General features: G+C 43.0%; 1 protein-coding gene across 1 annotated transcript in view; it reads right to left on the bottom strand.

Annotated features, from left to right (window-relative positions):
* The window catches only part of LHFPL7 (LHFPL tetraspan subfamily member 7), a 108,886-nt gene that overhangs the window by 75,616 nt on the left and 6,073 nt on the right, over positions 1-27,197 (bottom strand). Inside the window, exons 2-3 of the mRNA XM_070731465.1 lie at positions 13,886-13,984; positions 4,331-4,469 (exon numbers count right to left, since the gene is read on the bottom strand). Of these exons, the coding sequence (XP_070587566.1) occupies positions 4,331-4,469; positions 13,886-13,984 (238 nt within the window). The remainder of the gene's footprint in view (positions 1-4,330; positions 4,470-13,885; positions 13,985-27,197) is intronic.

Genomic DNA, 27,197 nt, shown 5'->3' with positions numbered 1-27,197 from the left:
CTCCCCTGTGCCCCGTTTTGGGCCTTGTATGCCTCTCTGTAGTTACCTCAGAACTAAAATGGGCCATGGGGGGAGAGGGCGCACCACTCTCCCCTGTGCCCTGTTTTGGGCCTTGTAGGCCTTCCTGAAGCCTCCTAGGAGTGAAAATGGGCCATGGAGGGGAGGTGCACCACACTCCCCTGTGCCCTGTTTTGGGCCTAGGAGGCCTCTGTAGTTATCCAAAGATACTTCACCAGAAGAGCCCTTCACTCCTCCACTCGAAACAGAATCCCCTACGAGACTAGACTTTCAATCCTGGGCCTAGAAAGCCTAGAACTACGACGCCTTAAGCAAGATCTAAGTATTGTCCACAAGATCATATGCTGCAACGTCCTACCTGTCGGCGACTACTTCAGCTTCAACCACAACAACACAAGAGCACACACCAGATTTAAACTTAATATTAACCACTCCAAACTTGACTGTAAAAAATATGACTTCAGTAACCGAGTTGTCGAAGCGTGGAACTCATTACCGGACTCCATAGTGTCATCCCCAAACCCCCAACACTTAGATTATCTACGATTGACCTATCCAGATTCCTAAGAGGTCAGTAAGGGGCGAGTACAAGTGCCTTCCGTCCCCTGTCCTATTGCTCTCCTATATCTCCTATTCCTTTCTTCTATTCCTATATCTCTTCTTCTATTCTTTCATTGATATGTTCTATTACTATACCTTCTTTTCTATTATTTCTTAGATACATTTTACTATGAGTATATCCTCTATAACCTTCATCATGTATTTTACTATGTGTATACACATACCCACTAAAACCCTCATTGTGTATTGGACAAAATAAATAAATAAAAAATCTCAGAACTAAAATGGGCAATGGGTGGGGCACACTGCTCCCTCCTGTGCCCTATTTGGGGCCTAAGTCTAGGAGGCCTCTCTGTACTTACCTCAGAGCTAAAATGGGCCAGGGGGGGCACCGTACTCCTTTGTGCCTCATTTTGGGCCTAAGAGGCCTCTCTATAGTTACCTCAGAGCTAAAATGGGCCATGGGGGTGGGGGCGCACCACACTCCCTTGTGCCCTGTTTTGGGCCTTGTAGGCCTCCCTAAAGCCTCCTGGGAGTGAAAATGGGCCATGGGGGGGCAGTGCACTCCCTTGTGCCTCATTTTGGGCCTAGGAGGCCTCTCTATAGTTACCTCAGAGCTAAAATGGTCCATGGGGGGAGGACACACTGCATTCCCCTGTGCCCTGTTTTGGGCCTAGAAGGCCTCTCTGTAGTTACCTCAGAGCTAAAATGGTCCATGGAGGGAGGACGCACTGCATTCCCCTGTGCCCTGTTTTGGGCCTAGAAGGCCTCTCTGTAGTTACCTCAGAGCTAAAATGGCGTGCATGGGGACGCTTGAAAGGGGCGGGGTGGAGCCAGCCAGGAATTTACCATTTCACCCGAACCGGTTGAATCCTGCTATGGTACCAATCAGGCAATGGGGTTCACTCTTTTGGCTCCCCTGCCCCTCTCCCACACATACACACATTTGCACCGGCCCGATGGTCCAGAATAGATCACCCTTTCTTCTGGCCAAAATCGTTTTTTAAATTAAATTAATTTTTTTCGACTTCTATGCCGCCCAATCCCATAGAACTCGGGGCGGCTTTCAGCCATAAAAAAACAATACAAAAATTAAAAAGAAGCCGAACAACAACTGTGTTCAGTTCTGGAGACCTCACCTACAAAAAGATATTGACAAAATTGAACGGGTCCAAAGACGGGCTACAAGAATGGTGGAAGGTCTTAAGCATAAAACGTATCAGGAAAGACTTCATGAACTCAATCTGTATAGTCTGGAGGACAGAAGGAAAAGGGGGGACACGATCGAAACATTTACATATGTTAAAGGGTTAAATAAGGTCCAGGAGAGAAGTGTTTTCAATAGGAAAGTGAACACAAGAACAAGGGGACACAATCTGAGGTTAGTTGGGGGGAAGATCAAAAGCAACGTGAGAAAATATTATTTGACTGAAAGAGTAGTAGATGCTTGGAACAAAGTTCCAGCAGACGTGGTTGGTAAATCCACAGTAACTGAATTTAAACATGCCTGGGATAAACATAGATCCATCCTAAGATAAAATACAGAAAATAGTATAAGGGCAGACTAGATGGACCATGAGGTCTTTTTCTGCCGTCAGTCTTCTATGTTTCTATGTAACAATAGTAAATAAAGCCCCATAACCCTAACAACCCATTACAAAACTCCAAATCAATTTAACACCATACATACCAAACAAACATAATTCAGGCACGTCTGATGTTAACTTCACGGCCCCCAGGCCTGTCGACAAAGCCAGGTTTTAACAGCTTTTCGAAAAGCCAGTAGAGTGGGAGTGGTGCGAACATCGGAGGGGGGGGGAGTTGGTCCCTTAGAATCCTGTATCACAGTGGGAAGGGACCTCGGAGGTCTTCTAGTCCAACCTCCCCCTTGCTCAGGCGGAAAACGCAATTCCATCCGCATTTCACTTCCATATTATGTAATGAAGACATATTTCCAAATGCAAGATTCTCCCATTTTAAAATATGCAGACACACAAATACAGACTCAATTTATTCTCATGCTAAAGTTATGGTAATTTTAAATATACAGTAATCAGCATACATTACAATGAAATTTCATTGCATGCAGCGTGTGTGTGTGTATGTGTATGTGTGTATGTGTTTGTGTATAGATAGCCGGATAGATGAGAGTGAGAGAGAGATACTGTAGATAGATAGATAGATAGATAGATAGATAGATAGATAGATAGATAGATAGATAGATAGATAGATAGGAGTGAGAGAGAGATACTGTAGATAGATAGACAGACAGACCGAAAGACAGACAGACTGACAGACGGATAGATGAGAGTGAGAGAGAGATACTGTAGATAGATAGACAGACAGACAGACAGACGGATAGATGAGAGAGAGATACTGTAGATAGATAGATAGATAGATAGATAGATAGATAGATAGATAGATAGATAGACAGACAGACAGACAGACAGACAGACAGACAGACAGACAGACAGACAGACAGACAGACAGACAGACAGACAGACAGCCGGCCGGAGAGATGAGAGAGAGAGATACTGTAGGTAGATAGATAGACAGACAGACAGACAGACGGATAGATGAGAGAGAGATACTGTAGATAGATAGATAGATAGATAGATAGATAGATAGATAGATAGATAGATAGACAGACAGACAGACAGACAGACAGACAGACAGACAGACAGACAGACAGACAGACAGACAGACAGACAGACGGAGAGATGAGAGAGAGAGATACTGTAGGTAGATAGATAGATAGATAGACAGACAGACAGACAGACAGACGGATAGATGAGAGAGAGAGATACTGTAGATAGAAAGATAGATGGATGGATGGATGGATGGATGGATGGATGGATGGATGGATGGATGGATGGATGGATAGATAGATTAGATAGACAGACAGACAGACAGACAGACAGACAGATTTGTATACCACCAATACGTACTGTACTTGACAAAACAAATAAATAAAATAAAATAGACACATATATATATACAGTATTACATATATATGTACAGTATTACACATACACTCATGCAGAGAAAGTTATACAGTAGAGAGAGAGGGAGATGGATGCATGGATGGATAGAAGGAGAGACACAATAGATAAATACATGTAGTCTTCGACTTAACAACAATTCACAATGTCCAATGACATTGAAAAAGTGACATACGGTCATTTTCCACACTTGCAACCATTGCAAGTGCAATCCCCATGGTCACATGATCAAAATTTGGACGCTTGGCCCACTGTTTTTGCTCACCCCAAGCTTCAGAGCCTTTCTAGGAGACTGGGGAGGGGACTGGGGAGGGTGAAAAATGACCTTCCCTAGCCCTCTCCCCACAAGAGGTCATCCGGAGGCTGGAAAAGTTCCGGTTTGCCGATTTCTGGTTCAACCGGAAATGGGGGGGGTTGCTCTCCCCAGGCCTTTCTAGGAGCCTGGAGAGGGTGAAAAAGACCTCTGCCCCCCAGAGGCCCTCCGTAACGGGTCATTTTTGGCCTCTGGAGGGCCTCCAGGGGCAGAGGCCATTTTCACCCTCCCCAGGCTCCTAAAAAGGCTCTGAAGCCTGGCGAAAAACAAGCCTGCTATCATGTGTTGGGAGCAGGGGGGTCACATGTGCATGCATGGAGGAGCAACATGGAATTATGGGTGTAGGTACGCATGTGCACACACACACCATTTTGGAACCAAAAAGGTTTCGCTATCACTGAGATAGGAGACGCCTGGCAAATTGTAACCCACTTACCGGCCGCTGTCTGAATGTACCCAGCCAGGGTGCAGAGCCGTCTCTCACAATGTCCGCTGGGAAGAAACAGGACGATGACCGCCAGCAGGGCGCTGAAAGCCAAAAGAGCGCAACCGCCCACGCACAACACCGCACTGGTCTGGAAATCAAAGAGGTAGAGCTTTGGTTATAGACAGTCCGAGGAGTGCAAAACCCAATCATCCCCAGCTCTTCGGATGCACGTCAGGAGTTAAAGGTTTCAGGTGACCCTGTAAAGAACTTCAGGATGTCCTCAACTTATGACTAGTTGCTTGGCAACCATTCAAAGCTACAACGGATCCCCCCCCAAAAAAATTCCACAACCCAGATTTGAAATACGGACGTCTATCCCCGCCTCCAAGGTCACATGACTACGGTTTGGGTGCCTAGCAATCGGCCTAAATTTATGACCATTTGCAGCATCCTTGGATCACGTCATCACTAGTGTTGGGCGAACCCGTTGAAGTTGGGGTTCGGCGGGTTCGGCCAAACTTGACGTCAGAGTTTAGGTTCGGAGCCCTGAACCTGAACCCCAACACCTCTGGCCCGGTGGGAGGTGAAGCGCTGGGGGGGAGGTCAAGCTCCGGGTCTGGAGTCTCCCCCACCCACCCACCGCCCGCTTGAAGCTGCCGGCTGGGATCCTGAATAGCCGGCCGGCAGAACCTGCCTCCCCACTCCTCTGGCCTGGCATGAGGTGAAGCGCTGGGGGGGAGGTCAGACTCCAATCCCCAGGAGCTCAGCGGGGAGAAAGTCCTGTCTTTGCAGCCGGCAGGAGAGCCGTGGTGGAACAAGCCAGAAGCTCCTAAGCGGGCTCCAGGGTCAAGCGCGGCTCTTACCCAGGATTACCTGGAGTCCAATGACACAAAGCCCATCGTTCAACCCTATTCAAACGGTCACTAAACGCTAAACCACTAGGCCAGTGAGGGCAAATATTTTTTTCCTTGGGTGCTGAAAGAGCGTGCGTGCGCACTATTGCACATGCACAAGTGCCCATACACATAATTCAATGTCTGGGGAAGGCAAAAACAACGTCCCCCACCTCTCAGAGGCCCTTTGGAGGCCGGAAATGGCCTGTTTCCCTACTTCTGGGGACCCAGTAGGCTTGTGTTTCAGCCTCCCCAGGGTCCAATGGCTTCCCTGGAGCCAGTGGAGGGTAAAAACGCCCTCCCCCGTTCAATTCTGCACAGACGCTCTCTCAAGAAACCTTTGTTAAGTTGAGGGCTGCCCGTCATCAAATTACACCAAATCACTAAAATATCAGTCGTAGGTGCGAGAACTCCCTATAGCTTGAATCTGCCTCTGTTCTGCCCTTAAGCAGAACTGTTCAAATATGGGTTGTACGTTCCAGATAGTCCTTGACTTACAACAGTTCATTTTTGCCAATGACTCTAAAGTGTGCAATAGGGTTGATATTCCTGGAGGGATCTGTAATATGGTAAATGATTTAGCTTTACTAGATAAATGGTCAAAGCAATGGAAACTGCAGTTTAATGTTTCCAAATGTAAAATGATGCACTTGGGGAAAAGGAATCCTCAATCTGAGTATTGTATTGGCAGTTCTGTGTTAGCAAAAACTTCAGAAGAAAAGGATTTAGGGGTAGTGATTTCTGACAGTCTCAAAATGGGTGAGCAGTGTGGTCGGGCAGTAGGAAAAGCAAGTAGGATGCTTGGCTGCATAGCTAGAGGTATAACAAGCAGGAAGAGGGAGATTGTGATCCCCTTATATAGAGCGCTGGTGAGACCACATTTGGAATACTGTGTTCAGTTCTGGAGACCTCACCTACAAAAAGATATTGACAAAATTGAACGCGTCCAAAGACGGGCTACAAGAATGGTGGAAGGTCTTAAGCATAAAACGTATCAGGAAAGACTTCATGAACTCAATCTGTATAGTCTGGAGGACAGAAGGAAAAGGGGGGACATGATCGAAACATTTAAATATGTCAAAGGGTTAAATAAGGTTCAGGAGGAAAGTGTTTTTAATAGGAAAGTGAACACAAGAACAAGGGGACACAATCTCAAGTTAGTTGGGGGAAAGATCAGAAGCAACGTGAGAAAATATTATTTTACTGAAAGAGTAGTAGATCCTTGGAACAAACTTCCAGCAGACGTGGTTGGTAAATCCACAGTAACTGAATTTAAACTAAATTTATGTAAGATAAAATACAGGAAATAGTATAAGGGCAGACTAGATGGACCATGAGGTCTTTTTCTGCCGTCAGTCTTCTATGTTTCTATGTTTCTAGTGACTGCTCGAAGTTACCACGGCACCTACCGATGGCCGGGGTTCACATTTACAACCGTGTGAGCAAAATTCAGATACTTGGCAACTGATTTGCACTTATGCCAGTTTGCAGCCTCTCCGTCTCACCTGATCCCCTTTTGCGGCCCTCCAACCAGCACAAAGTCAATGGGGACTAATTTAACAACTGCAGCGCTTCACTTAGCAACCATGGCGAGAAAAGTTGTAAAACGGGTCATGTCACAAATGTCTCGCTCAGCAACAGGGTGAGGAACATTGGGCTCAATTGTGGTTGTAACCTAACGACGGCCTGTATTTGGAGATTCAGGATATTGGGGTGGGGAACAGTTGCACATCCAGGAACACAGTAATTCCTCCCCACCGCCCGATGGTCTTGTAAAGCTCGAAGCATCCTGCAAAATCTATTGCCCACGGTTCAGCCGTCGCTCGCTCCCCGGAGTAATTAAGATGCCTTGGCAGGACGATAATCGGAAATGTATTACATGCATGGTGGGATTAAGGATCGAACACGAGCGACCATTAAAAGCCGCCGTTGCGATTGGCTGCCTTGGCTGATTTCTCTAAACGAGCTGTTGCCAGCGCCACCAGCCGCATCCAAATGCTTCTTAATTAAAAAAGAAGCACGCTTCGTCGGAGAGACAACGGCAGTCCTGCTGCCAAGGAACGGCAGCTGTGAGTGAGTGCGCGCCGCTATGGAGTACGTTTTTTTAAAAAGTGGACCTCCGGTGCCGAGGCGGCGAAGATCTCAGGAAAGTAAAGTCGGGATGGGTCTTCTGACGAGGCGGCGACGCCCGCAGAAACGAGCATGTCCGACCTGTGACCTCTGCTGTGAACTCTGTGTAGCCGTCAGGAAGGGCGTCCAGCCAGTAAATGCTCGGCTCCATCAGCAATATTCCAAAAGTAATATTAATATTTTTAATATTAATATTAGTTTAATATATTTTTTTTTCCTTTTTAATGTTGACAGAAAGATTTGAAGAACTTTTGAAACCACCCACCGCGTTGCAAATTCCGTGCACTCAGTTTTCAGCCCGACAGATGTTTTTATCTATTGGATCTTATAAGAACTATTTGGATGGAAGTTGCCGGGCTGAAGTGGAAGAGCGGCAAATGACAGAAGCAGAGCAAGCGTTGAACGGCGGCGAGATGAATTTCGCTGGCCAAGAATGGCGTTCTTGCAGACGGGGAGAAACAGATGTAGTTGAGCTAATGGAGCAGTCAGAAATCCATTCCTTGAATTGTCCTCGGAAAATAACTGGTAACTAGCACGGCGCTTGTCATGAGCCTAACCTAATATTCCTCATTTATTTATTTGTATCCCGCCTTTATTGTTTTTATAAACAACTCAAGGCAGCGAACATCCCCAACGACACACCTTACTGCTGCTTTCCTCCTCAACAACCCTGTGTGGTGTGTTACATAGAAACATAGAAGACTGACGGCAGAAAAAGACCTCATGGTCCATCTAGTCTGCCCTTATACTATTTCCTGTATTTTATCTTACAATGGATATATGTTTATCCTAGGCATGTTTAAATTCAGTTACTGTGGATTTACCAACCACGTCTGCTGGAAGTTTGTTCCAAGGATCTACTACTCTTTCAGTAAAATAATATTTTCTCATGTTGCGGACCTCTCTGAGGGGGTCAATAATTCCCCCCCCAGGGTGATGGACGGACAGATGGAATTGTCCTTGGCAGGCAAAACCTACAGCCAAATATGGGCGGGAGCATACTGCTTCCTTTTGCCTTTCAAGCCCACTCCAGGAGCCTCCCATATTTGGATATAGTACCAGGTGACTCGACAGAAAAAACATATAACGTTTATGTGGTTCAGCTGATAAAAGGGAGGAGAGCCTATGGCTTAGAGGGTAAAAGTACTGCCTAGCACGGCAAAAGCAGCCCAGGTTCGAATCCTGGTAAGGGTATGACTAGCTGATGAGAGCCAAATAGCTCAAAATAGATCTATACTAGATTCCCTTTACTTCTTTATCAGTTCTTTGCAAGTTTGGAAAAAATGGTTTGGTCTCTGGATGGTCCCAGAATGGGGATGAAAGGCTACCTCCAATATTTGGGCGCATTATTTGCTTTTACATTGATTCCTATGGGAAAAATTGCTTCTGGAAGTTTGTTCCAAGGATCTACTACTCTTTCAGTCAAATAATATTTTCTCATGTTGCTTTTGATCTTTCCTCCAACTAACTTCAGATTGTGTCCCCTTGTTCTTGTATTCAGTGTTTTTAATAGGAAAGTGAACACAAGAACAAGAGGACACAATCTGAAGTTAGTTGGGGGGAAGATCAAAAGCAACATGAGAAAATATTATTTGACTGAAAGAGTAGTAGATCCTTGGAACAAACTTCCAGCAGACGTGGTAGATAAATCCACAGTAACTGAATTTAAACATGCCTGGGATAAACATGGACCAGAATACCTTCGGGACCGCCTTGTGCCGCACGAATCTCAGTGACCGGTTCGATCCCACAGAGTTGGCCTTGTCCGGGTCCCGTCGACTAAACAATGTCGTCTGGCAGGACCCAGGGGTAGAGCCTTCTCTGTGGCGGCTCCGACCCTCTGGAACCAGCTCTCCCCTGAGATTAGGATTGCCCCCACCCTCCTTGCCTTTCGCAAACTCCTTAAAACCCACCTCTGCCGTCAGGCATGGGGGAACTGAAACATCTCTCCCTTGCCCATGTTGTTTTGGTGTTAGATTGATTGTGTGCTTGTTTTTTAATATTCTGGGGTTGTTTTTTATGAATTTTTTATCTTAAAATTGTAATTGGATTGGTGGGTATTGGATTTGTTATTATGTATTGTTTTTACCATTGTTGTGAGCCGCCCCGAGTTTGCGGAGAGGGGCGGCATATAAATCCAATAAATCTAATCTAATCTAATCATATATCCATCCTAAGATAAAATACAGAAAATAGTATAAGGGCAGACTAGATGGACCATGAGGTCTTTTTCTGCCGTCAGACTTCTATGTTTCTATGTTTCTACTTAAGAACCTGCTCATGGAACAAATTAAGTTCTTAAGTAAAGGTACCACTATATATATATATGAACAACCTGAAAGGCTGGTCTAAAAATTATTTTGATGCCGTTCCAGCATTCCACAAATATTTTTGTGCTGAAAATAGCTCCTGTTTTTCTTTGAAACACCTGCTTTGCATGCGAAACCAGGCCATTGCGAGATCAAAACTCCCTGGGAAAACGGGAAACAATCTATTTCAAAGATGGAGCAACCGTTCAAAATTAGCAAAGGTTTGCATTCTGCTTCACAAAGATCCCAGCTTTGGCTTTCAGTCGATTTTTAAAAAAGAACAGAATAATCTTGAAAATAAAAAAAGTATTTTTGATTCAGGATTAACACCCACCTTCAAAATTGTCTCCAAGAATTTTCCTTTTCTGCTCCTAAGTAAATCCTCAACTAATAACCGTTCATTTAGGGACTGTTTGGTGCTATAGTGACTTATGGCCCCTTTTCACAATTATGAAAGAAATACTGTACCGCATTTTTTCAGTTTATAAGACACAACTTTCTCCCCATAAAAGAGCCTGAAAATTTGGGTGCATCTTATATTCTGAATGCAGCTTTTTCAAAGGTGGTTTGCCAGCTTTTTTTCATTGCTAATCGCTGAGAAGAATGTTTTTTCCAGCCCTAACTAGGTGCTAATGATCTCGGCTATTACCGGCTTGCAGGCATTTTCATTGCTACTCTTTCCAAACATTTTTTTCCATTCCTAAGTCTCTGCAGGGTTTTTTCATTGCTACTTGCTCCGAATAAAGTTTTTTTCCAGCCCTAACCTGGGGATAAATTAACGTGTCGAAGCTAACCAGACTAAGGACGCTGGCCAAATGAATACCTGGTAGGCAGATTTTTTTCTCTATTTTCCTTCCCCAAAACTATACAGTGTTCCTCGATTTTTGCGGGTTCGAACTTCACAAAAAGTTTATACCATGGTTTTTAAAAAATATTAATTAAAAAATAATTCACGGTTTTCCCCCCCTATACCACGGTTTTTCCTGCCCGATGACATCATATGTCATGGCCAAACTTTCGTCTGCCTTTAATAAATATTTTTTTAAATAAACTTTACTAAATAAATATGGTGAGTAATAAACTAAATGGTTGCTAAGGGAATGGGAAATTGTAATTAGGGGTTTAAAGTGTTAAGGGAAGGCTTGTGATACTGTCCATAGCCAAAAATAGTGTATTTACTTCCGCATCTCTACTTCGCGGAAATTCAACTTTCGCGGGCAGTCTCGGAACGCATCCCCCACGAAAATCGAGGGAACACTGTACTTTGAAAAATACGGTATATAGAATTAAAATACAGGTCCTCGACCTAAAACAGTTGATTTAGTGACCACCCCAAGTTGCATCGACACTGAAACAAGTGTCTTCTGACTCTTTTGCACAGTTACAACCATTGTAGCACCCCCATGGTCATGTGATCAAAATTCGGATGCTTGGCAACTGACTTGTATTTATGACAGTTGCAGTGTCCTGGGATCATGTGATCCCTTTTTGCAACCTTCTGACAAGCAATCCCAAGGGGAAAGCCAGATTAATTTAATAACCATATTATTACTGACTCAACAATTGCACTGACAGAATCGGTACTCAGTGACTCAGGAGAAGAGGGGGAGCCTCTTCTTGATGCTAGGGTTTGCAGGGCCTCTAGGAGGCAAGAGTGGTTACTCAGGGAGAGGCTTCCTCGTGAGTAGCGCTGCTGGCTACATGTCCTCAGGCTATTTAAGGAGGAGTCACGCGATACTTTAGCACAGAGAACAACGTCGTTCATTTCAAAAATCTCACTCAATGCTTCGGCGCAGAGAACAACATAGTTTGTTTCAGAAATCTCACTCAACGCTTCGGCGCAGAGAACAACGTAGTTCGTTTCAGAAATCTTGTTTCAGCTCTTATCTTCGGCTTGTGTTTAAAAGAAATACATTCTTGGCTGCGATAATTAACTCCGGGCTTCCAGCCAACCTCTGTAAGTCTAACCTACTGAATCTTGCTTCAATCTAATAATTACTGTCCTCTTTATCTATTCTTGGGACTCTGGCCAGCTGATAAGACTTTATAATCAGTGCAGTGAAGCCCTTGCTAGTTTTTACCTTCTTTTCGAAAAGGCTCAAACATGCATAAGACTTTTGTAAAGACATTGCTCAAAAAAATAAAGGGAGCACTTAACACAATATAACTCCAAGTAAATCAAACTTCTGTGAGATCAAACCGTCCACTTAGGAAGCAACACTGATTGACAATCAATTTCACATGTTGTTAGCACATTCAACTTTGTACAGAACAAAGTATTCAATGAGAATATTTAATTCATTCAGATCTAGGATGTGTTCTTTGTTCCCTTTATTTTTTGAGCAGTATAGTAAGTACTTTAGGATTTAATCCAGTGGTATGCATCTTATTTCCCTCCACTCCTCCACTCGCAACAGAATACCCTACGCAACTAGTCTTACAATCCTAGGTTTAGAAACCTTAGAACTACGTCACCTTAAACACGACCTAAGCATTGCCCATAAAATCATCTGCTACAACGTTCTTCCTGTCAACGACTACTTCAGCTTCAACCACAACCACACACGAGCACACAACAGAGACAAACTTAAAGTAAACTGCTCTAAACTCGACTGTAGGAAATACGACTTTAGTAACTGAGTAGTTGATGCATGGAACTCACTACCGGACTCTGTAGTATCATTACCTAACCCTCAAAACTTTACCCTTAGACTGTCCACTGTTGACCTCTCCTGATTCCCTAAGAGGTCAGTAAGGGTCTTGCATAAGTGCACCAGTGTGCCTTCCGTCGCCTGTCCCTATGTTTCTCTTTTACTAGTTTCATGTATATAAATATTATTATATCTTTGCATACCACCAATACATACTTGACAAAACAAACAAAGAAATGATCTAAGTGCCAAAGCCCACTGCAACAATATCACCAAAAAGGCTTCTAGAGTTGTTAACCTGATCCTACGCAGCTTCTGCTCTGGCAATCTCATGCTACTCACCAGAGCCTAAAAAACTTTTGCCAGACCCATCCTTGAATACAGCTCATCTGTCTGGAACCCATACCACATCTCGGACATCAACACCCTTGAAAATGTCCAAAGATACTTCACCAGAAGAGCCCTTCACTCCTCCACTCGAAACAGAATACCCTACGAAAGCAGACTATCAATCCTAGGTCTAGAAAGCTTAGAACTACGTCGCCTAAAACACGATCTAAGTATTGCCCACAAGATCATATGCTGCAACGTTCTACCTGTCAATGACTATTTCAGCTTCAACCGCAACAACACGAGCACGCAACAGATTCAAACTTAATATTAACCGCTCTAAACTTGACTGTAAAAAATATGACTTCAGCAACCGAGTTGTCGAAGCGTGGAACTCATTACCTGACTCAGTAGTGTCAACCCCTAACCCCAAACATTTTTCCCTTAGACTCTCCACGATTGACCTCTCCAGGTTCCTTAGAGGTCAGTAAGGGGTGTGCATAAGTGCACCAGTGTGCCTTCCGTCCCCTGTCCAATTGCCTCTCCTTATCTCATTTATCTTTTCTTCCTTTCAAATATGTTCACCTATACTTTTATATCTTTTCTTCTATTCTTTTCTTTACTTATATTACTACATATCTTTCTCTTCAATGTGTATTATGTATTGGACAAAATAAATAAATAAAATAAAATAAAATAAAATAAATTATTAGGGGGGGGGGCCTCAATGCTGGGATAGAAATACCACCTCTTCAACTAATTATGTTTCCTGAAAATCTCACATGGAAAGACCCAGAGAAAAGACGGATACAAATCTGTTAACAATACAGAAACCAACAAACACATCCTGTTTTTCGAAACAGGAAAACCCAACTTTCTCCATCACAACTATTACTGCAAATGTTTAAAACGCTGATCTTTGGGGGAGGGAATCCTAAACTAATCTTCCTTTCTCTCTCTTTCTCTCTCTTTTTTAGGCTTTTATTACAGACAAAGGAAGACCGGATAGGGAAGGGAAGGGCAGGTCACCAAATATAATTGAAAGGATGGGTGGAGGATGCATCAGGATGAAAACACACACACACACACACATTTCCCTCCCCCTGCTCTATTGTTAAATAAAACAAACAAACCCTCAGCCCATAAAATGAGATTTTTTTTAAAAAAAACAGAGAGTCAGGTTTTTAAAAAGCACAGGGGGGAAAAAGGATTCTAATCACGAATGTGCAGCTGCCCGAAACAAACACTTACGGTCTCTGCACAATGGGCTTCAGAAATTAAAGCGGCTTGCTTGCTTGGTTTGGTCTTTCCAGGTGCTGCAAACCCAGTTAATTTATGGCTTAGTAAACCCTGCTTTTTGTTAGAAATTTTGCCCTGCCTTTATTTCTTCACTAGTAACTGACGGTGGAGAATAGTATAATGGTGTTGGGTAACCCTTTGTCTGAAGTGGTGTAAGGTTTCCTGCCTAAGCAGGGGGTTGGACTAGAAGACCTCCAAGGTCCCTTCCTACTCTGTTATTATTAGCTCTTATCTTCAGCTTGTCTTTAAAAGAAGTACATTCTTGGCTGCGATAATTAACTCCGGGCTTCCAGCCAACCTCTGTAAGTCTAACCTACTGAACCTTGCTTCAATCTAATAATTACTGTCCTGTTTATCTATTCTTGGGACTCTGGCCAGCTGATAAGACTTTATAATCAGTGCGGTGAAGCCCTTGCTAGTTTTTACCTTCTTTTCGAAAAGGCTCAAACATGCGTAAGACTTTTGCAAAGACATTGCTCAAAAAAATAAAGGGAGCACTTAACACAATATAACTCCAAGTAAATCAAACTTCTGTGAGATCAAACCGTCCACTTAGGAAGCAACACTGATTGACAATCAATTTCACATGTTGTTAGCACATTCAACTTTGTACAGAACAAAGTATTCAATGAGAATATTTAATTCATTCAGATCTAGGATGTGTTCTTTGTTCCCTTTATTTTTTGAGCAGTATAGTAAGTACTTTAGGATTTAATCCAGTGGTATGCATCTTATTTCCCTCCACTCCTCCACTCGCAACAGAATACCCTACGCAACTAGTCTTACAATCCTAGGTTTAGAAACCTTAGAACTACGTCACCTTAAACACGACCTTTTTATTAGAAATTTTGTCCTGCCTTTATTTCTTCGCTAGTAACTGACGGTGGAGAATAGAATAATGGTGTTGGGTAACCCTTTGTCTGAAGTGGTGTAGGGTTTCCTGCCTAAGCAGGGGGTTTGGACTAGAAGACCTCCAAGGTCCCTTCCTACTCTGTTATTATATAACATTAATAGTTTGCCTCCAGAAGTTGTGAAGGCTCCAACACTGGAGGTTTTTAAGAAGAGTTTGAATAACCATTTGTCTGAAGTGATGTAGGGCTTCCCATCTAGGCAGGGAGTTGGACTAGAAGACCTCCAAGGTCCCTTCCAACTCTATTATTCCATTCCATTCCATTCCTGTATTCTGTTCTGTTCTATTCTATTCTACTCTATTTATTTATTTATTTATTTATTTAGTCCAATACACAATACATATTGAAGAGAATAGACATGAAGTATTATATATAAAGAGAAGATATAAAAATAGAGGAGAAGATATATGAAGGAAGAAAAGATATATGATATATGAGATAAGGAGAGACAATTGGACAGGGGACGAAAGGCACGCTAGTGCACTTATGTACGCCCCTTACTGACCTCTTAGGAACCTGGAGAGGTCAATCGTGGAGAGTCTAAGGGAGAAATGTTGGGGGTTAGGGGTTGACACTACTGAGTCCGGGAAGGAGTTCCACGCTTCGACAACTCAATTGCTAAAGTCATATTTTTTACAGTCAAGCTTGGAGCAATTAATAATAAGTTAGAATTTGTTGTGTGCTCTTGTGTTGTTGCGGTTGAAGCTAAGTAGTCATTGACAGGCAGGACGTTGCAGTATATGATTTTGTGGGCAATACTTAGATCATGTTTTAGGCGTCGCAGTTCTAAGCTTTCTAGATCTAGGATTGATAATCTATTCTATTCTATTCCTCCTATTTTCTATTCTATTCTATTCTGTTCTCCTATTTTCTATTCTATTCTTTTCTCCCATTCTATTCTATTCTATTCTAATTCTATTCTATTCTGTTCTCCTATTGTCTATTCTATTCTTTTCTCCCTTTCTATTCTATTCCATTCCTCTGTTCCGTTCCATTCCATTCTATTTTTACAGAAGTGTCTCCAGTCCTTTTTTTGGAATCTGTATAGTTTCAAAGAAAGTTTTCCCTGCCTAAATTCCAAGTTGTTTTTTTTTAAACCACCGAGTTTTGAGTTAACATAATGACCATTGTTCACACGCTACTAAAAGAGTAATAAAGCCCTTGATACCGCTTGTCACCAAGTGGGATTTATTAAGCCACATAAAGGCAAATTTATGGACCCGAGTCAAGAGGTTTGTAATTTGTTTGGGGATCAACAATTAATCACCCCCAGGAGAAGGCTGGGGGAAAGAAAAAGTAGAGAATGAAGGTTTTTACGGCTCTTAGCAGCCATTCAGTGGCAGAGAAATCAGTCAAAACCCAGATTCTATGCCCAAAATCAAAAGTGATCAATTGGCACCAAGGAACTGAAATACTTTTGTTGTGAGCCGCTCCGAGTTTACGGAGAGGGGCGGCATACAAATCTAATAAATTATTATTGTTATTGCTATTGCTATTGCTATTTTTGTTGTTGTTGTTGTTGTTGTTGTTATTTGATTCACAAAAAAACAGTAATACACAGCAAACGAGACTGATATGCTGGATTTCGTATCACAATATCTCAAGTCAAACACCCCAAGCGTCTAGAATTGTGTGATGTATTTTCGTATGATGCGCGCAGATCCTAGTACGGTGGCCTTTTGCAACTGACAGATTGTAATTTCAAGGTTTACAGTTTTCAAATGCTGGCTGAAGTCTTTTGGCACAGCACCCAGTGTGCCAATCACTACTGGGACCACCTGTACTGGTTTATGCCAGAGTCATTGTAATTCGATTTTAAGTTATGATATCAGCTACGTTTTTCTTATTGTTTCTCATCAATTCGACTGTCACCTGGTATGGTGACATCAATGGTCCACACTTTTTTCTTTTCCACAATTGTGAGGTCCGGTGTGTTGCGTTTCAAAACCTTGTCAGTTTGAATTTGAAAGTCCCAAAGTATTTTGACATGTTTGTTTTCAACTACCATACTTTCTCAAGTTTATGATCTCACCAGTTCTTTACCACTAGTAGATGGTAGTTGTGGCAGTTTCCAATGGAGCATCTGGGTCACATTATTATTATCGTTACTGTTATTGTTATTATCAATACAACACAGCAAACGAGATCATTTATGCTGGATTTCATATTTCATCACCAGTCAGGCACTTCCCAAGCACCTAGGACTGTATGAATTATGTTTGCCGATCCCAGTAAAGTGGCCTTTTGCAATTGACAGATGGAGATTTTGTCAATTCCAATGGTTTTCAAATGTCCGCTGAGATCCTCTGGCACTGCGCCCAGCGTGCCAAGGACCCCTGGGACCACTTTCACGGGCTTATGCCAGAGTTGTTGCAGCTCAAATTTTTAGATCTTCGTATTTCGCAAATTTCTCTAGCTGCTTCTCCTCAGTTCTGCCGTCTCCTGGGATTGCGATGTCGATGATCCATACTTTCTTTTTCTCCACTATCATGTTGTTGTTGTTGTTGTTGTTGTTGTTGTTGTTGTTGTTATTATTATTATTATTATTATTATTATTATTTGTGGTTAGCTCTGACCCAGCTCCTGCCCCAAGGACTGTGGATGGGGGGAGACATCCACATGCTGCAGGCCTGTTTTGCTCCCGGTGGAATCTGCTGATGAAGGCTCCTCTGACCAAGAAGACATGAGTGACAGGGAGGAGGAGAGTGTGGCAGACAGCTCAGAAGGAGATCAATTATCTAGCTCCTCCTTGGATTCAGAACAAGAGTTAATGATACAGCCACGCATGCGGAGAGCGATGCATAGGCAGCAACAACTGAGAGATTATTATCAAAGAAAATGAGGCCACCTGTGTTTGGGTGGGGCTGTGGTCATTAGTGAGGCTGCTATAAATAGAAGCCTGTGGGTTTGGCCATTATCTGATTGTTGTGTTTCGTGCCTGCTTTGCTGACTTTGACCTTTGTGTGCTGATTTTACCCCGCTTTGAAACTAAACCAGAGCAAAGTGTGTTTCACTTTGTGAAAGAAGAAGGACTGTGAATTGCCTCACAGCTGCAAGCTAAGTATCACAGAACTGATAAGGGACTTGTACCAATTACCAGTTTGTTTGGAGACGAGTGCTCTTTGCTATACCAAAAGAGGGCTTCGTTTATTTGCATTTTCGGTATAAAGAACATTGTTTTGAATTTTCAAACGTGTGTGTGTCTGAAATTGTATCTGTGCATTTTTTGGGAGGATTCTACCAGAGAGCTCGACAGAACATTGTTGTTGTTGTTGTTGTTGTTGTTGTTGTTGTTGTTGTTGTTATTATTATTATTATATTCAAGGACTATCTGGAGTTTCTACTCAATGCACCTGCTTTGCCACTTGCAAATATCCACACGTTTCAGGCAGGCATTCTGTGAAATAATGAAAGAGCGAGAGGCCACGGGCGTCCAATATTTTCACCTCCAAGTATTAACCTCTCTTTTCTTTCTTTTTTTAAAAAAACGAAGAACGAAGAAAACAATTAACTGCAGAGGGCAGAAGTCAAGCCCGCCAATTAATCTGCTGAAATTGTTCCCAAGAACACAGAAGCTGCTTTGCAAGCAATCGAGAACGATGATCAATTGGTCCCCTCATCCACTAGCCGCTCCAGTGTTGCGCTGATTGTTTATTGAATAAACCACCATTGCCTGCCTTTGTCCAGGATGCTTAACCATAAACTCTGATTTACAGATCCCGGGGCTTGACTGAGCTACGAACGAACGAAAAATCAACCCAACCACATTCCCATGAAAAGCACCGATCGCCCTCCGCTTATGACCATGGCTGAGCTCCAAATTTATGTCGCTGAGTAAGAAATTGGTTAAGTGTCCCCATTCTGTTCTGTCGGGCTCTCTGGTAGAATCCTCCCAAAAATGCACAGGTACAAATTTCAGACACACACACGTTTGAAAATTCAAAACAATGTTCTTTATAATGAAAATTCCCTTAAACCAAGCCCTCTTTTGGTATAGCAAAGAGCACTCGTCTCCAAACAAACTGGTAATTTGTACAAGTCCCTTATCAGTTCTGTGATACTTAGCTTGCAGCTGTGAGGCAATTCACAGTCCTTCTTCTTTCACAAAGTGACACACACTTTGCTCTGGTTTAGTTTCAAAGCGGGGAAAAATCAGCACACAAAAGGTCAAAGTCAGTAAAGCAGTCACGAAACACAACGATCAGATAATCCTCCACAATGACCAAACCCACAGGCTGCTATTTATAGCAGCCTCACTAATGACCACAGCCCCACCCAACCACAGGTGGCCTCATTTTCTTTGATAATAATCTCTCAGTTGTTGCTGCCTATGCATCGCTCTCCGCATGTGTGGCTGTATCATTAACTCTTGTTCTGAATCCAAGGAGGAGACAGATAATTGATCTCCTTCTGAGCTGTCTGCCACACTCTCCTCCTCCCTGTCACTCATGTCTTCTTGGTCAGAGGAGCCTTCATCATCAGATTCCACCGGGGGCAAAACAGGCCTGCAGCATGTGGATATCTCCCCCACATCCACAGTCCTTGGGGCAGGAGCTGGGCCAGAGCTGACCACAACACATTCCATGACGTTTCTTGCCGCTTTGGTTCAGTGAACTGCTGCAGTTTGTTAAATCAGTAACCTGGTTGTCAAGGGAATCTGATTTACCCCCTTAACTTAGCTTGTCACAAGGTCGCAAAAATGCAACTGTCATAATTGTGAATTGGTGGTTGAGCATCAGAATGTAAATCACATAATGGTGAGGATGTGGGAAGGGTCTTAAGTGGGTGGAAATGGTTCCAAGTCCCTTTTTACAGCACCGTCATAACTTCGAATGGTCACTAAAAGAATGGCTATAAATCTAGGACTACCTGTATGGACTTATCAAAGGCACCGGCAGAAGGCAAATGTTAGCAGGGTCATGCCATAGAAACATAGAAGATTGACAGCAGAAAAAGACCTCCTGGTCCATCTAGTCTGCCCTTATACTATTTCCTGTATTTTATCTTAGGATGGATATATGTTTATCCCAGACATGTTTAAATTCAGTTCCTGTGGATTTACCCACCACATCTGCTGGAAGTTTGTTCCAAGCATCTACTACTCTTTCAGTCAAATGATATTTTCTCATGTTGCTTCTGATCTTTCCCCCAACTCATCTCAGATTGTGTCCCCTTGTTCTTGTGTTCACTTTCCTATTAAAAACACTTCCCTCCTGGACCTTATTTAACCCTTTAACATATTTAAATGTTTCGATCCTGTCCCCCCCTTTCCCTTCTGTCCTCCAGACTCTACAGATGGAGTCCATGAAGTCTTTCCTGATACGTTTTATGCATAAGACCTTCCACCATGTTTGTAGCCAATTTTATCCATCTCTTTTTGTAGGTGAGGTCTCCAGAACTGGACACAGTATTATTCTAAGTGTGGTCTCACCAGCGCTCTATACAGCAACATCACAATCTCCCTCTTCCTGCTTGTGATACCTCTAGCTATGCAGCCAAGCATTCTACTCGCTTTCCCTATCGCCTGACCGCACTATTCACCCATTTTGAGACATCACATATATGTATCCCTAGTCCTCAATTTACGACTACAATCGAGTCCAAAAATTTCAATCTCTAAGCAAGACAGTTGTCAAATAAGTTTTGTCCCATTTTGCGACCTCTCTGGCCACTGTTGTTAAGGGAATGACTGCAGTTGTTAACTTAGTCACATGGTTGAAAGAAAATAATGATGAGTCACTCATTTTATAAAAGGTAGTTAATGTACTCACAAGCTTTACATACAATAAACGTAAGCTATAATGTAAACTAACCCAGGATATATTCACTAAAACAAATTAGAATGACTTGAGATCATTCCTCCTGGAACACACCCATGGTCAGGCTATAATGCAGTTAGACCATTTAAATAAGGGCCAGAGGGGACATGATAGCAGTCTACAGGTACTTGAGGGGTTGCCACAGAGAGGAGGGGGTCACACTGTTTTCTAGGGCACCAGAGGGCCAGACGAGGAACAATGGTTGGAAGCTGACCAAGGAGAGATTCAACCTAGAAATAAGGAAGAACTTCCTGATGGTCAGAGCGATCAACCAGTGGAACTGTTTGCCAGCGGAGGTTGTGAACTCCCCAACTCTGGACATTTTCAAGAGGAGACTGGACTGTCATTTGGCTGGGGTGCTGTAGGATTTCCTGCTTAAGCAGGGGGCAGGACTTGATGACCTGCAAGGTCCCTTTCAACTCGAATAAATAAATAAATAAATAAACTAATAAATATGAGCCAGCCGTGTGCAGCAGCTGCCAAAAAAGCCAACCCAGTTCTAGGCTGCATTAACAGAAGGAGAGAATCAAGATTACAAGATTCACCCACGTTTCTTCAACACTCCGTGGCTTGCATTGGCTGCCGATCAGTTTCCGGTCACAATTCAAACTGTTGGTCATGACCTTTAAAGCCCTACATGGCATTGGACCAGATTACCTCCGGAACCGCCTGCTACCGCACGAATCCCAGTGACCGATAAGGTCCCACAGAGTTGGCCTTCTCCGGGTCCCGTTGACTAAACAATGTCGTTTGGCAGGCCCCCGGGGAAGAGCCTTCTTTGTGGCGGCCCCGGCCCTCTGGAACCAAATCCCCCCGGAGATTAGAACTGCCCCCACCCTCCTTGCCTTCTGTAAACTACTCAAGACTCACTTATACCGCCAGGCAAGGGGGAGTTGAGACACCTTTCCCCCAGGCTTTTTTTCATACTTTGTTTTATGTTTGGTATGAATGTGCTGTTTGGTTTTTTTAAATAATGATAGGGTTTTATATGTTTTTTAATATTAGATTTGTTCCACTGCTATATTGTTTTTATTACTGTTGTGAGCCGCCCTGAGTCTTCGGAGAGGGGCGGCATACAAATCTAATGAATAAATAAATAAATTACACACAGCGTTAATATCACTTTATAAGGCCTTGGGAAGGCCACACTTGGAACACGGCATTCAGTTTTGGTCGCCACAATGTAAAAAGGATGTTGAGACTCTAGAAAAAGTGCAGAGAAGACCAACAAAGATGATTAGGGGACTGGAGGCTAAAACACATGAAGAACAGTTGCAGGAACTGGGCATGGCTACTTTAATGAAAAGAAGGACCAGGGGAGACACAATAGCAGTGATCCAGTATCTCAGGGGTTGCCACAAAGAAGAGGGAGTCAAGCTAGTCTCCAAAGCACCGGAAGGCAGGACAAGAAGCAATGGGTGGAAACTAAACAAGGAGAGAAGTAACCTGAAACTAAGGAGAAATTTTCTGACAGAACAATTAATCAGTGAAACAGCTTGCCTCCAAAAGTTGTGAATGCTACAACACAGATAGTGGCAAGCTGTTATATTTATATTTATCACCAACTTCTGCACCTTCTTAACAATTTGGCTCAATTTGTAGCTGTACTTGTAAGTCGAGGACTACCTGCATAAGGTTCGGGTCTTGCCCCAGTGATTGGCAGGGGTTGGTGTGGGGTGGTTAACAGTTCTAGAAGGAACCAGGCTGGGAAATATTGGCACAACCTATCATTCTGCTGCAGATGTCGGAAGACAAAGAGGAAACTAGAGGGGGGGGGAAGCAGACTACGGATTCTATTTTGCCTGTTGCAACCTGTTATTTGGAACACAAAAGGAGGGACAGCTGAGAAGCAGACAGAAGCAGCCACGGAATTAGCACATCAATGGGGTGACCCCTGGACCTCCATCAAGGCGAGCCAAACAAGGGCTTAATGAAATGTTAATTAGCTAGGCACCCTGAATGCCAGCATTGGCTGACTGCCCGATCACAGGGACACAAACACACACACATACATCGCCCAGCCTGGCTCTTTCTACCCTCACCACCACCCCCAGTCGTTGCTTTGAGACCCTTCCCCTCTCTGAAATGCCAAGTTTGGGGTCCCCGTGAGGGGCTACGCACCTCTGGGTTTTGGTTTAGCCATCTGACAGGTCCCCCAACAGGGATGGGAGCGGTCTCATCGACAAAGGACTGTGCTGGATTGAGACGGCAGAATGGCAGGCATGGATTCTTAGAACAGCCCAGCAGAATCGATTAACCGATCAGAATAGAGGTGGAAGGGACCTTTGAGGTCTTGTAGTCCAACCCCCTGCTCGAGCAGGAGACCCTGGGCCATTTCCAGACAAATGGCTGCCCAGTCTCATCTTTAAAAACTCCTGCGATGAAGCACCCACAAGGAAGAGGGAAGGGAAGGGGAAAGAGGAAGGGAAGGAAAGGAAAGGAAGAGAGGAAGGAGGGAAAGAGAAGGGAAGGTTAGGAGAAGGGGAAGGAAAGGAAAGAAAGCAGGTAAGAGGATGAAGAATGGGAAGGGGGAGGGAGGAAAGGAAAGGAGGAAGGGAAAGGAAGGGGGGAAGGAAAAGGGAAAGGAAAAGGAAAAAAAGAAAAGAGAAAGGAAGGAGAGAGAAGGGAAGGGAAGGAAAAGGGGAAGGAAAGGAAAGGAAGCAGATAAGAGGATGAAGAAGGGGAAGGGAAGGTGGAGGGAGGAAAGGAAAGGAGAAAGGAAAGGAAGGGGAGAGAAGGGAAGGAAAAGGGAAAGAGAAGAAAGAAAAATAAAAAAAGAGAAAGGAAAGGAATGGAAAAGAGAAAGGAAAGGAAGGAAAGGAAGGGGAGAGAAGGGAAGGGAAGAAAAAGGGAAAGAGAAGAAAGAAAAAGAAAAAAGAGAAAGGAAAAGAAGGAAGAAGGGGAGAGAAGGGAAGGAAAATGGGAAGGAAAGGAAAGGAGAAGGGAAAGGAAAGGAAGGGAAGAGAAGGGAAGGAAATGGAAAACAGAAAGAAAAGGTAAGGCAAAGGCAACAGGGGTTGTTATGACTATATGTACGTATCTGTACAATCTATACAGCTAGTCCTCAATTTATGACCACCACTGAACGAAAAAATTTTTGTCGTTGAGACATTTGTTAAGTGAGTTCTGCTCCATTTTACGACCTTTCTTGGCACAGTTGTTTAGGTGAAGCACTGCAGTTGATAAATTAGTAAACTGGTTGTTAAGTGAATCTGACTTCCCCATCGACTTTGCTTGTCAGCAGGTGGCAAAGGGGGAGATCACATGACCCAGGACGCTGCAACCATTATCAATGTGAACCAGTTGCCAAGCACCTGAATTTTGACCACATGGTCATGGGGATGCCGGAACGGTCATAAGTATGAAAAACGGTCATAAGTTCCCATTGGGGAGTTTCGGCTCTTCTAAAATTGCTCTTTCAATCCAAATGGCTAGACTGCACAGATTGAGGCTCCTCGTCCACTGTCCGTGGTGCTGAATGGACGACCCTGCTGTTAAGTCATAGAGAGCTGTCCAAGGTCATGAATCAATCAATCAATCGAAATAAAACTGGAAGGGAACTTGGAGATCCTCTAGTTCAGTGTTTCCCAACCTTGGCGAATGCTGGCTGGGGAATTCTGGGAGTTGAAGTCCAGATACCTTCAAGTTGCCAAGGTTGGGAAACACTGCTTTAGTTCAAGGGTAGGCAATGTTCTATGACTTGTGGACTTCAACTCCCAGAATTCCTGAGCTGGCATGATTGGCTCAGGAATTCTGGGAGTTGATGTCCACAAGTCATAGAAGTCCATACGACTTAAAAACAGCCAAGAATGAAAAGAACTTCTGCATAAATAATGTACTGTATGCATGTAGTTGGCTGGATTTGAGCACGTGATTTAAATATTTTTGTCAAAATATTATTTATTTATTTATTTATTTTAGTTATTTATTACTTAGATTTGTATGCCGCCCCTCTCCGAAGACTCGGGGCGGCTCACAACACGTGGAAACAAATCATAAATAATCTAACAAATTTAAAATTAAAAGATTTAAAAGACCCCATATACTAACAGACATACACACAAGCATACCATATATAAATTAAACATGCCCAGGGGAAGATGTTTCAGTTCCCCCATGCCTGATGGCAAAGGTGGGTTTTAAGGAGTTTACGGAAGGCAGGAAGAGTAGGGGCAGTTCTAATCTCCGGGGGGAGTTGGTTCCAGAGGGCCGGTGCCGCCACAGAGAAGGCTCTTCCCCTGGGGCCCGCCAACCGACATTGTTTAGTTGACGGGACCCGGAGAAGGCCCACTCTGTGGGACCTGATCGGTCGCTGGGATTCGTGCGGCAGGAGGCGGTCCCTGAGATAATCTGGTCTGGTGCCATGAAGGGCTTTAAAGGTCATAACCAACGCTTTGAATTGTGACCGGAAACTGATCGGCAACCAATGCAGACTGCGGAGTGATGGTGAAACATGGGCATACCTAGGTAAGCCCATGACTGCTCTCGCAGCTGCATTCTGCACGATCTGAAGTTTCCGAACAATTAGGTTGAGATGTATCTCTTGTTGACTGATAATGTTTCAAGATGTACAGATTCCGAGAGAAATCCGCTTTGAACTGTTCATTCAAGTTCCACATGCTGTAGGAGATTGTTATTATTTTTATTATTATTATTATTAATAATAATAATAATTATTATTATTATTATTAAGTAGGAGGGGTTTTCAAATTCTGAATGCTCAAAAACAAATGCCATGTATATGTATGTTAGAAGTTTTTCGTTTTAATCACAGTTTTCAGTTTTTAATCACAAGATTCTCTTTGGAGCACTTAGCCTTGAGCTTCTTTTAGTCAAATTCGTAATAATACTTTTTTTTTTATTGTAAACTGTCTGGAGTCACTTAGGTGAGACTGACAGTATAAAAAGGTGATAAATAAATAATAAATGAAAGCCAACCTTGCCTACAGTTCAATGCTCTACAGTGCAAAAAATCGCTCAATGGCAAACCAGAAGTGCATTTTTCTGAACTCCTGGTTTGTCCATTGGGCAATTTTTTTGGCTCCGGGGCTTCAGGGAAGGCCAAAAATCAGCTGGCCAGCATGCAAATGCACACTGGTGCTGATACAGGACAAAGTCTCGTGTGCCCTTCAATATGGCTCCATGTGCTACCTGTGGAACGCATGCCTTAGGTTCGCCACCATGGGTATAGGGACTCCTGCTGGAGCAGAGGGTTGGACTAGATGACCTACAAGGTCCCCTCCAACTCAATGAATGAACGAATGCGGTCTTGGTGATGACCTATAAAGCCCTACATGGCATCGGACCCGATTACTTATGGGACCGCCTTCTGCCACATAAATCCCAGCGGCCGATCAGGTCCCACAGAGTTGGCCTTTTCTAGGTCCCATCGACCAAACAATGTCGTCTGGTGGGACCTAGGAGAAGAGCCTTCTCTGTGGTGGCTCTGGCCCTCTGGAATCAGCTCCCTCCAGAGATTCATTCTGCCCCCGCCCTCCTCGCCTTCCGCAAGACACTTAAGACTCATCTATGTCACCAGGCATGGGGCAGCTAGATCATGGCCCCTTCTTCTCTGACCCTCAAATGTTATGTATGGGTGTGATTGAGTAGACTGACTGTTTCTTATATAATGGGATTTTAGTTTATTGTTTTTAAATATTAGATTTGTATACATATTGTTCGTATTGCATGTTGTGAGCCGCTCCGGGTCCTCGGAGAGTTGCGGTATACTAGTCTAATAAATTGAATAAATGGAATTGAATAGAATTGGATTGGATTGGATTGGATGGATGGATGGATGGATGGATGGATAGTAGATAGATAGATAGATAGATAGATAGATAGATACGATGGATAGATAGATAGATAGATAGATAGATAGATAGATAGATAGATAGATACGATAGATAGATAGATAGATAGATACGATAGATAGATAGATAGATTAGATAGATAGATAGTAAATAGATAGATAGAGAGAGAGAGAGAGATAAGATAGATAGATAGATAGATAGATAGATAGATAGATAGATAGTAGATAGATAGATAGATAGATAGATAGATAGATAGATAGATACGATAGATAGATATGATAGATAGATAGTAGGTAGATAGATAGATAGATAGATAGATAGATAGATAGATAGATAGATAGATACGATAGATAGATAGATAGATAGATAGATAGTAAATAGATAGATAGATAGATAGATAGATAGATAGATAGATAGATAGATAGATACGATAGATAGATAGATAGATACGATAGATAGATAGATAGATACGATAGATACGATAGATACGATAGATAGATAGATACGATAGATAGATAGATAGATAGTAAATAGATAGATACGATAGATAGATAGATAGATACGATAGATACGATAGATAGATAGATACGATAGATAGATAGATAGATAGATAGATAGATAGTAAATAGATAGATAGATAGATAGATAGATAGATACGATAGATAGATAGATAGATAGATAGATAGTAAATAGATAGATAGATAGATAGATAGATAGATAG

This window comes from Erythrolamprus reginae, chromosome 1 (assembly GCF_031021105.1).
Source record: "Erythrolamprus reginae isolate rEryReg1 chromosome 1, rEryReg1.hap1, whole genome shotgun sequence".
NCBI lineage: Eukaryota > Metazoa > Chordata > Lepidosauria > Squamata > Dipsadidae > Erythrolamprus > Erythrolamprus reginae.
This window is presented reverse-complemented; position numbering and strand designations above follow the sequence as displayed.